Source organism: Hetaerina americana, unplaced genomic scaffold (assembly GCF_022747635.1).
Source record: "Hetaerina americana unplaced genomic scaffold, ioHetAmer1.1.p SCAF_2, whole genome shotgun sequence".
Classification (NCBI taxonomy): domain Eukaryota; kingdom Metazoa; phylum Arthropoda; class Insecta; order Odonata; family Calopterygidae; genus Hetaerina; species Hetaerina americana.
Window position 1 is genome coordinate 44,264,582 of NW_027286763.1, and position 12,816 is coordinate 44,277,397.

A 12,816-nucleotide genomic window follows, 5' to 3' on the forward strand; every position below is an offset into this window, starting at 1 on the left:
GCACCCCATTAAGGTGGAGAATGTTACCAGCATATTGAATTTTTTTAACACCAATCGCTTGGTGGGAGATCAGAAGATAGACATATTAGAAAAATACTAAACTCAGATCAAGGAGTATGAACAACTCATTATTTTCATTGCACTCACCAGCAAGATTGACTACAAAATGACCATAACCCCATAACAAAACTTTAACATGAATTTTAGGAACAGAATGCTATTAGCATCTTTAGAAAATATGAAATTTTCAAGAAAACTTACCTAGGAAGTAACGATCTTGAGTTCCACCACCAGGACGAGGAATATTTGAATCAGTTGGTGTGCCGCTTTTAGGATTATAAACATAGCCTACTTCACTACACCGCGGATCACCTCTTGTTATGTTTCTCTTCCTGTGAAAGTTGGCTCCGAGGCCACTGATAGGCGGAAGAGGATATTCATGAATTCGCAGATGGGTATCCCAAGATGATAGAACACTGGCTGCTAATGTAGGGGTGGCATTTACATCAACTCTGGTAGGTTCAAATGGAGAATATTGGGTCAGTTTTACCCGAGGCATGCCGGGTGCATTTGCAAGGACAACACGGGGTTGGTGCCTCCTCAATTGGGCACAAGCAAAGAAACTGTCTTCATGATGAGAATCATAGAGAACAACATAAAGGCTTCTTGCTGCAACACCTTCCCCTGTGCTGAGCTCTGTTGGCATTGGGAAGTATGGATCTCGATAGAACTTCTTTCCTTCCATGCTTCCACCAGATTTTTGACCAGGGTTCGGTTGAATTGTTAATTTTCCCAACTTTCTGGTTAGATCACCAGCTTTGCATGACCCAGCATTCTCAGCCGAACAATTTGTATCATCACGAGAATCAGGATCAAATAAGATTTGTAGAAAGTTACAATTGGATCTGGATTTATCTGAAAAATGAAGTTCACATAAAAAATTAACGTAAGTTTTACTTCAAAGCTGATTTAATAAGTGCACACACACACACAGTATACATGTACATATGCTATAACAACGTAATGATATCCACATGTAAAAAAACAATGACTTTAATAAGATGACTAACGACTAATAACAAAGATATCAACAAGCTTTTAATAAGTTGCTCAAAGATTAAGTTACATTGACAACCATAGAAGACTAAAAAGAAAACTATGCAAAAACTAAATCAGCTCTTAAATGAATATTTAATCCAGTACTTGCTACAAATAAAAAAATAATATAATTCCTGGTGCTACAATGAATCATTGAATCTAAGAAACAAGATCTCAAACTGAGCAAGTCAGAAAAGTCACTAAGAGATAATATACAATTATATATTCATGGTTACACCCAAGAAGTTTGTCATAGCAACTGATCTTAAAGATTCAAAGAACTCTAAGAAATCTCATAACAGAGTTACTTTAACGGATTCATCGGCTAATGCACATTAAAATGCGGCAATTACAATCTTAAGGATGTCTGAGGTATTTCAGGCAGTATCAGAGATTTCTCATGCCCATGTCTGAGACTAAAACTATGTAAGACATATACACATTTTTAAATATTCTTGAATTTATGCTGGAGACTTTCCAGGATATCTGTGAGAGATACTATATTTTGAAACATTTTCAGAATATTCTGAGGAGTTATGGGCAAGAGAATTGATATTCAATTGTTCCCGGCTCAACTTTGCGGAAGTTCATGTCAATTCCCTTCATTAAATGAAGGGAATTGATGCCAAATAAATGATTGAAATTTTATTCTACATCCTATTGTTTCAGGCTTCACTTCGTGGAAGTATTTAATATCCATACTAAAAAGAAAGACTTGTACTTTTCCATAAGATTTTTTTTTTAAATCTGTGGAAAAGTACAAGTCTTTCTTTTTAGTATGGAAATTTTATTCAATAATATGTTTTGATACAAGCAAGCATTCCCTTCATAACATCAACTTCCGCAAGCATCAGGGGTTAGGAATTGCATATACAAGTAGCCCTAAATTTTGTGCAAGACTTGCTTTCTGAGCATATTGTCTAACACTGGATTGAAACAAAGAGGCTGTAATATACTAGAATTATAGGGATACTACCAACACTGGAGTTAGCAAAAACTTAGTGTGGCCAAAATCTTAAAGTAAAGTAAAAACACTATCTAAGAGCGACTTTCATAGCCTTGAGACTACCATGTTACTTCAAGATTTTATAGCCGCTTGAGGATAATTTAAGTGTAAAATTTATTGGCGAGAGTTGCACTCCATTTCATCAAGCTAATGTCAGTGTAAAACATAAAAATGCTTCACACCAAATAAACTAAATTTTTTTTCTTACCAGCTTCAGAATCAAGTATGTCTGATGCAAACACCTTCCATCGATGTTTAGAAGGCAAGTTGGTTGGTTTAAGAATGCTTCCTGACATTTTATCAATGCTCCCACCTATATTGTATAAGCCTTCATTGTAAATGACAGCATCAACAACAGAGGAGGATCCTAGCCATCTAAACCACATTGATCCCGCAACAGGGTAGTAAAACCTAACTTCAGCCACTCTTTCTTCATACTCTCCATCAACCTAACAAGTAAATTTGATATTAATTGACATCACTACCATTTTAATGAAAATTATCACCAACTACTTAGGAAAATAAAAAAGAAAAGGTTCAATGCCAGAGCCATTATCAGAAAAAACTGAAAGAGCAGGCACCATAAATTGGCATAAAGGTATCCACCATTTTAGGCAGTCACACTGCTCTATTGAAAATACATTTCTTGTAAACATCGGTTTATCTTCAAGTTATTCACTTGTTTTCCAGTTGTCAACTATTATTAATTTTGTGAAGGTAAATATACCTTGATACACTATTATTGTCATTGAAATAAGATTTTTAAGTTTAACTGGGCAAAGAATAACTTCAAATAGTTTGAATTGGTAATTGTTTCATTGAGATTCAAGTTCACTGTAGATGTTTGCATCATTTACTATATGTTAATAGTCATTGATACGTTAGAGTAGCTTCTGCATGTTACACTGGGTACAAATTCAAACTGAAAATTATCTTAATCTGGGCACAGGCAAAATTTAGTGGAAGAGATGTTAAGAAAAAACTCCCAACTAGATGGCCTTCACCATAAATGTTCCTTAACTAAATGTACTAAAAATTTTTTAAATTGAACAAACCCCTCCCAAAATATATATCGGCATCACTGGATGAGACCCTTTGTCTTTGGTATGGAAACGATGGTCACACATTTGCTGTTTTCATGAAACCATCAGCTAAAGACTACAATGTCCCAAAACTCCTTCCACCACTATTCACAAATACATGCAACGCATTTGTGAAAGTAAAAAATGTCATGTCAAACAAAATATCTTCACCTGCTGCCCACCAAAGGATACTTTTTCCTTCATAAATTGGGAAGAATGTCATATTAATTCACTGGACAAGTGGCTTTCTGAGCTTCTGTAAGAAAGGGCTTAATCTGCTAAAGTAATAAAGTGAGAACCTTCCTCGTCTGAAGTAAAAGGAATTATAGTGCAAAGAGGAAGCTTTCTGGTTCATCATTCTTAGTTTTTTTGCTCTTCTAAACCAAACCACAAAAGGAAACATTGCACGATGCTGTGATGGGTAACTTCTTGCTTTTTAAATATTCATGATTTGTATAAGAGATAAATATTAAGATAAACCATAAACAAAGTATTCAACCCGAAGGTCCGTTTAGTAGGTGATGGTAGAGTTCACCCAGTACTAAGCCCTATTTGGGGTGTGAAAATTCACACATCACGGTAGGGGGGCCGGTTCCTTTCCCTGTGCCGGTTATGGTTTCCCAGGAAGACCTGGTACCTGAAAAATCACTTTAGCTTGGGTGGAGCTGCAGGTGTCCAGAGTGCCTTGCCCGGGAATCGAACCTGGTCAGCAGTCCAACGCTCTACCCACTGGACTACCGCGACCCAAATATTAAGATATATAAAATAAATTCCAATGAAGGAAACAATAATTACCGCTATTGTTGCACATGCTGCAAGCTGATACATAAGGCTATCAGACTCCCCTTCCACAAATGAGAGAAGAAGTGACCTTCCCCAAATGCCATTACTCCCCGTCAGGTTGAAACTGGTACTAGTTAACATGCCAGATTCATTATCAGGCAATGTCAATTCTCCCAGAATTTTATCCAGCTGCAAAACTCTGTAAAGCATAAAGAGTAACTTATTAACTTACATAAAGAGTCATACACCTTTTACTAGAGAGATGATTTATCATATTAACATTCTAGATCAAATAATAGTATAAACCATAATTCACACAGTATAGATTTCTTGCTTCATCAACTTTTCTTAATTGTAATTTTTATCTTATCCTAAATATTATTGACTCTAACTTACCTTAACTAACAAGCTCATGTGTTGGCAAAGTTTTCTAATTCCCTAAACATCCTGGGTTAATTGATGAACCTTGTGTGGGTATCCACCCTGTTGTGGAGGCAGTTTTACAGGCTTAATAGAAAGCTCCGCATATTGCTACAGAGGCTGTGTAAATGCGACACAGCCTACACAGATGAGTAGACACTTCCTCTTGGGTGGAAATGCAGAAGTTAAAAATTCCTATTATAAGTACCCTAGCCTACTTGCAGTTTTACCACTAACAGGGCAACAATATTATTTACTACCTTACGATAAACATTTTTAAATGAACCAAGAGATATTATGTAATACTATTAATAGAGAACTTTATTTCTGCAACAATACACAAACAATTGCAATACTAAAATTGAATTCAATCTACCTGAAAACAGGCCTGATTCAAAAGCTCTGAGACCAATGAATGGTGAGATGCACATCATCTAAATACACAAAAAGGTCTGAGCTATCTCATATCATTTTGTGGGATAAAACAGTGGTCATGATTAGGAACAAGGCGGTTAATGACCCTGAAAAATACTCTGCATGTCATATTATTGTAGAAGGGATTACAATTCTAAAGGTATCCTTGTGTGTTGCAAAGATTTCCTCCGATCATCACACTAAAGACTTCCGTAACGTTTATTAGGCGAAATCTTCATTCAGCTTCCGGAAGTTTCCGTCGCGTATTCCGTTTTGCTATGCGCAGTTTCATCCAGATTCCTAAGGTTCTTTACTCAAACCACAAATCGAGTTACAGGCCCTCGAAAATTTACATTGAATGCAATTTAAAAGTCTAATTTGCAAAATATATATTCTAGGCAACTTGCTACAAATGTTGCAAGATTTTTTACAGCCAGTTGATCCGTTTTTAAAAATTACGAGAGCTTTTCCCAAATATGCAAGCCAGTTTAAAAAAACTCTATAAAAATCTTTGGGAAATGGGCGCCAAGCCAAGAGTGGTCAGCTTACAGGACTCGGAGTAAAACTGTTGTAAACAGAGTCTTCCCGAAAGCAATATGAAGCTTACACGATTATGTTACTGTTAGGAGATAATGCTAAGTTTCCAAATATGTACATAAAGGCTATGGGCTCAAGTGCAGTATAAGTTTGGAAGATACCAGGATGTGATTTTCCAATGCATGAAAGACAATGTTGTCTACACATTTATTTGTTGCATGGAGAATACTAATACACTGGAATTCGTTCTTGTACTATTGACAGGCTTTCATTTTATGTCCATCATTTCTTACCTTGTACCAACTTCCGCGTCTGAGCATCGTTCTTCCAAGCCTTTCCGATAATCCACAGGAAATTCCCGTACTTCCCATGATAAACGTATTGGATTAACAAATGCTGACTGCAAATCGACTTTAATGTTCACAGCAGAAGAAGGTGATTTCTGCTCGAACGAAATAAATCCTCTAATTCCGCTTTGGGAGAGGAAAGAATTTAATTTCAGACAGCCAACATCATGACCTGTAATAAGATTAAAGGATCAACAAATGCTTTTATTACACTTCGCTCCTTAATGGTGTCTGAACTTAACACATTCATGATTTCGCCGAGGAAATGCAAGCTTTTGGTTGCATTTCAAAGATAGCAAGGCCGAGAAGGAAATGTAAGAAGGGGTTAGTAGTTATCACAGAAAACAGTATGAAATGAACAATATGTTTAATTGTTAAACAGCCCTAAGCACTACTGATGGATCGTAACACTTACCAAGAGCAATAATCGCGAAGAGGGTTGCGCATACTCGGAGGCGATAAAAATGCATCATTTACAAAATGATGGAGAACAATAACCCATGGACGAAGTCACTCATTACGAATTAACATATGCACCACACATACCGTTATCTTGTTTTCATTCAACCCGTCTCACAGCAGCACCGTTTACTGACTGACGGGATCTCGAAGATACTTTCACGCAGGATAGGAAATCATTGGCCGGCTCGGATGGCGGCATATTTAAGATTTACGAATATAAGACTTGCAAAGAAGAATTTTTACCTTGACCCATATTCTGCAGACGGTATATTTGGGGATTAAAATCCTTGAATTAAGGCCATTTCCTCTTGGTAGAAATCGCGGCAACCTCGGAACAAAGTTAAAATTTCCATGCGGAAGTTAATTATCGAGAGATTTCAACGCCCGTGACGGTAGGAGTCAGTTTAATCAATTCACTCATTCAAACCGGAAGCATATTGGTGTTTTCATAACGTATTCAAGGATATATAAAAACACACAAATGCATCATAAAACGAAGAATGTTAGCTGCTTGGAATGTCACAAAATTGTAAGGGATTAGAGTAAAATGCTGGAATCTGTCTAGCAATCATAAAAATAGAAATACACGAGGTACATACACATATGAAGATGATCCAGATTCAGCAATTGATTCCCAGTCGTTATTTTTTATTTTGCGATAATATTAAATTAATGTAATGACATGGTGATATAAATGCCATGGCTTAGTATTTATTTCATGAATAAGAGTAAATATTCTTGTTTTTATAATTACAATATGGGAGGCATCCCAATTTCTATAATTCAGCAAGTGGCAACCCTAAAGATGCAGGAATGAAGTGGTGAGCAATATAAAGTCCATTAAGAGATAGAAGAGGTCAATTTATGGACAGTATGTAAGGAATACAGGGTTCGTACAATAAATATTGGGATGGTTCCAAAAATCAAAATTTATTGCAGTTATCATTACAATTACTTAATAATTTTCAAAATACATTCCTCCTCATCAATACACGTAGTTTGGTGCGTCTACCACTCGTCAAAAGCCCGCTGGAAGTCGGCTTCCGGAATACTGTTGAGAGCCTTTGTCATCGCCGCTTGAACTGCCTCAATGGAGTCGAACCGATATCCTTTGAGGTCCTTTTGAGCTATCCTTTGAGGTAATAATGTTGTTGAGAAAATCATCATCTTCATGGGCGCAGTCCAAAATTTCCAGCCACGACAGTTTTTGTTCCTCACTCAAGATTTTTAGCACCAGCTGTAGAGCACTACAACCTCGGTATGACAAATACCAAAGGTAATACATAACATCTACTACAGAAGGATGAAAAAGAAGGCAAATGACTACTAAGGGGATAATCAGTTTGGTTTTAGAAAGAGTAGGAGTACATGTGATGCCCAAGCAATAATTAGATCATTTATAAAGAGGAATATAGAATACAACCAGGATGTAGGTGCTTGCTTCATGAAAAACAAAAATATATTCAGCAGAGCTAAGATAGCACAATTACTTCTATGTATCGCTGAAAATAGGAGTAGATTGTTTGGATAGGTGACTCGACAGAATCCATGACATAGTATCCTACACTTCACTAGTAAAGATAGCAGATGGGATAGCAGAACATTGTTCATGATACAAATTCTTAAAAAGAGTATCATAGCATACTTTGAATCGCTCTCTATTTCTCAGTAATAGCCACTGCCCAATAAAATATCTATCAGCAAACAAGAGTGAAGTTTATCATGCCATGAGTCTGTAGTGTAAAATGTATTTTCTCATTTCGAACCTTCAGCCCTGTCCAGGCAAGTGTTCACATTAGTAAGGTAAATCAGATAACTTCTTTCTACTCTATTTAATATTAATTACCTACAATTTCATATTCTTCAAGATCATACTGTCCCATTTCATGACTCTCTTCAAAACTTAAAGACTAGTCACGTATTTTCTCTGGGGCTGAAAATGCTACGCTATATACTGCAAATGATAGTCCAGATTCTTAATCTTTTATCAAAAGTATACAGGATTTCCCAAATATAGTTAACTATAACTAGTAATACCATTTAAAATTGTAAACTTTGAGTAACTGATGACACTTACCAGCTTTCAGGCCCCTGTAAACAATTTGCCTCTTATCACGTGCAGACTGAAAAATGCATGAAGAAAAAGATGATGTAGAGAACAAAATGACTTTTGTTCTTTCAAACCAGTTTCAGCCAAAGATTTTAGAGCATTCAAATCCCTTCTTTAGTAAGTCAACCATCTATGCATCCCAGAATTTTTCCGGGTACTTCGTGAAAATTTCTGTCCTTTTACAGCATAAAAAAGGACATTCAGCAGCATAAATATTATCCCTCAAATAGCAAGTAGAATAAATTATCTTGACAGCTATCAAATATATTTTCCAGCATTCAATTGGTTTTTTAAAACTCTTTTATCAAAATAGGAAAATTCATCAAAAACTTAAAGAAAGTTATTCCACATTTCACTCCAACATCTTATGCATGACTGTGATATGAGGCTCATCTGCTTATAGTCAAAACCCATGGCTTTCTCACCTGAAAATGATTCACTATTCATTGATCAGAAAAAAATTGTTATTCAGCCTCCCTTCATCAAATACTCAAGATCTTTTTTGAATTTTCAAACGGGACTTTACCCTTCATGCCACCAGTTTTTAAAAAACAATATTGATTTGTTGTACACGGTAAGTACAACAAATCAATCTTCCCCAAAGTAGAAGGCCTGAGTCAATTAAAAAACATTTATAGCCAAATGGATACATTTACTCAAAAGTCTTCCAAGTAGCACCCTTAAGCATCTACACTGCCACTGCCAGCAGGTTTTCCACGCCTCGCATCGCCTTCCACCTTGCAGAAGGTGGTGCTGGGAATGCTACTTAACTCCCTTGTTACTGCCTGTTTTAATGCTTCCACTGAACTTCGCATGGATTTGAGGTTTGGGAAAGGAAGAAGTCTGCTGGAGCATTGTCTACAAAAATTTGGATCCTCACTCACATGGTCGTGAAGCTCTTGGAAGATTAGTGTGCAAGTTTCCTTTTGTTTATCCGAGAGTACTCATGGCATCAACTTCGCACACACTTTTCTAATGCCAATGTTTTTGATCACAAGTCGATGCATACTATCTTTAGGGATGCCAAGTTCATCAGAAACTATAAGAACACAAACTGGAATCCCCATCCAACAAAGCCTTCACTCTTGCAAGATTTTTGTCACTTTTTGAGGTTTCCTGAATGTTCGACATCCTCATTCAACATCTTCTCTACCCTCCTGAAACAACTTGTGGCATTCAAAGTCACCCCATCTACTCATGGCGTCCTAGGTATTATTATTATTATTAAAAATCCATATGTCCTGATACACAGTGTCCGGTGGCACACAAGTCCCAAATAATCACAAAGGTAAATTCAGTAATTTTACAAAAGTACACCTTAAGTGAACTTTAAAACAAAAATCTCTTTCACAATGCAAGAAAATCCCCATCTCATTAACATCAATCAATCAGCAAGAAAAAAAAGATAAATAAAAAAAATTAAGCTGTTATATATATTCTACACCACACATCAATCAAATTATTACATATATTCCTCGCATATTTTCTTAAAAGTATGCACTCTGTTAGGAAAGGGCTCTAATGCAACAATTTCAGAGTGTAAAAATCATTCGCCTTGACTGGGATTCGAACCTAGATCCCTCAATATCCAGTCAAGTGCTTTAGCCAGTTAATCTATCGAGGCGTCCTCTTAAACTCTGAAATTTTTTGGGCTTTTAAAGAAACAAGATGTTGTGACTAAATGCCGTACATACAATGTCACAGGCATTCGTAGTCGTGCGTGACGCGCCACAGTCCGCGAGGTTAAAGCCAAATTTAAACACTTAGGCTGTTTATACCTTGAAAAATTCCAAAGAAACTGTGGGAGATGCCACAACAGAAACTTTTAACGGAGTCATCCGCTAATGTGCATTTCAATGCAACAATTTCAGAGAGTAAAAATCGTTGCATTGAAATGCACATTAGCGGATGACTCCGTTAATTGTTACTGTTGAGGCATCTCCCGCAGGTTCTTTGGAAAAGGGCTCTAATATTTTTGCAGGTAAGGCGTTCCAATCAACAATTATTTTATTTTGAAAAGAAAATTTTTTTATTCGTTCTTTGTGCCTGGCATTTTACCTTGAATTTGAGATCATTTCTCCTTATAACATTTCGGTTCCCCGCCTCTTTCCAAGATCTGCCCAAGCTTTCTCCCCCTTCAGAATGCGGAACATTCCACAAAGTCTGCTTATTTTCCTTCTAGTTTGTCGAGGTTCCCAGCCCAGGGTTTTTAGCATGTCAGACACACTCTCCATCCTCCTATGCTTCCCCAGTACATATTGGGCAGCCTTTCTTTGTACTTCTTCCAGTTTTTTGATATGTCCTTCTCCATGAGGGTCCCATACAAGAGATGCGTACTCTAAAATTGGTCTTACCAGGGTCGGATTTTCCTTAGTTGTTCTAACACTCCCTTTGAGGTTTCTCATCACCCAATGAAGAGTTTTGAAAGCTTTCTGAAAGATGTACTCCCATATATAGTGGGGGAGGAGAGGGGATTGCTGGGAGAAATCATAAGGTGGCTGGAAAATAGATTAGAAGCATATTGATTGGTAGTAGGATGTTGAAGACTTCAATCGAGGGGAGGATGTTAGGCAAATGAGGAAAGGGCAGGATTAGGATAGGGATGTTGGACGGGATGAGGGAGGAAGGAAGTATTCAAAGATGAAAGATACAAGCCTGTTGTAGAAAAGGATGCTGGGTTGTGTTTTGTTACAAGAAACAAAATATTTATTTGGTAGCTGTGTCTGTTTAAACTTACCTTAACCAATAAAGTACCTAATAACAATAATTCTGTGAAAATACTTGAACAAAATTCAAGAACAATTTTCAATTAAATCTTTCTCAATACAATCCCAGAATGTGCCTTATAGGGAGAAAACTTTATTTACATTCGGATACATACCTAATAATGAATCATATAAAGTTATTGATAAACCAGGAAAAGCACAGAAAATATACAACAAAAAATGTAATAATCTAATTAGGTTAAGTGCCATCAATAAAATTAATGCCCTTGTAACTGTAATAATTTATTAGTGATGACTACAAAAGTACATTACCCAGAATACAATTTTTTCTTGAAAGCTATTAATGCCAAAAAAGGCTGTTTGCTTAATTATTCACTAACCTCAACATATTTACCTAATATAGGCAAAATCAAAACAAATACATGTCATTTAAGACAGATAAATTTACATAGCATTAAATAAATGCTTCGATTGTCAAAAATCATACACCTCTTTAAAAAAAACTCACTCTCCATCAAGAAAATCATGTCTTTCCATTAAAATAAAAATATTATTAAACCAATAATACATGACTTGTGTGCAATTTACACTATAAATGTAGTAACAAAATTATAAATCATAATTATTTAGCAAGCTTAATTTAACAAATTCGCTTCACTTGAATCTAAAATAATTACCCAGCGAACCAAAAATGAATAACATAACAAATAGTTTAACAAGGTCTGCGTCCCAACCACAGAAAATTGAAAAACATTTGAGCCAGGTGCAGCAATAGACAATCATGTAAAAAGAATGGCCTAGCATTTAGACCAAGGAATGACAGCATTACGGGTCAAAATTCAATGGGTATTACATACTTTGTGTGTACATTTTATTCAATAATAAGGCATTTTAATTTCTCTCAAATCACAGCAAATTAAGCTTATGGACTTATGTATAGATACATAATATATATATAAAATATCACAATTTCATTTTCACCATGAGTTCAGAATAGGTAGAAATTCACTGGATTTATGGACAACATCCTAAAAATGGTAGTGTTGGGTACAAACTCTATGCACTTGAATATATTTAAAAGGCATATGTGAAGACATAGTTTGTAAAGTATTTTGAGTAAATGACTGAATCCACTTCATCCATTACTATAGTGATACATTTTACAAATGAATAGGGGATTTTGAAAAACATTGAAGCAAAATTGAAGTCAATTAGGCCTCAGGATTCCTCAATGTTCAAAGCATTTTGATGATGGGAAATTAACCCATGAGCTACCGCCGGAGCTTTAATTTTCATGCAAATCAAATGAAAATGATGAATCATGGAAGGAAAAGACTCAAATGAAACTTTTACCATCCAAAGTTTCATCTGGCAATACAGACTTATACAAAATTAAAAATGTCACCATTAAAACATCCAGTGAAGCTACTATATCCACTTCATGCAAATATTGTGTACCCAAACCACCTTAAGAAGAACCTCTGGCATCCAAAGCTTTATTGCTTAGTTGTGGCTCAAAAGCCAAATCTCTCAGCAGTAACATGGGTAACTATGATGTTTTGACATGATGTTATATACATATACATATATATACATATATATATATATATATACATATATATATATATATATATATATATACACACATATATATATATATATATATATATATACACACATATATATATATATATATATATATATATATATATATACATATATATATATTAATATATATATTTTATATATATACAGGTATACATATATATGTGTGTATGTATATATACATACATATATTTATATTTATTTATATAATCTGTATAATATTTAC

General features: G+C 35.4%; 1 protein-coding gene across 1 annotated transcript in view; it reads right to left on the reverse strand.

Moving 5' to 3' along the window:
* Positions 1-6,176, reverse strand: part of Rsod (Related to Sod) — a 33,077-nt gene extending 26,901 nt beyond the window's left edge. The window contains exons 1-5 of the mRNA XM_071584732.1: positions 6,103-6,176; positions 5,634-5,859; positions 3,982-4,168; positions 2,313-2,553; positions 262-915 (exon numbers count right to left, since the gene is read on the reverse strand). Coding sequence (XP_071440833.1) covers positions 262-915; positions 2,313-2,553; positions 3,982-4,168; positions 5,634-5,859; positions 6,103-6,160 — 1,366 coding nt within the window. The 5' untranslated portion in view covers positions 6,161-6,176. The remainder of the gene's footprint in view (positions 1-261; positions 916-2,312; positions 2,554-3,981; positions 4,169-5,633; positions 5,860-6,102) is intronic.
* Positions 6,177-12,816: the final 6,640 nt, after the last annotated feature.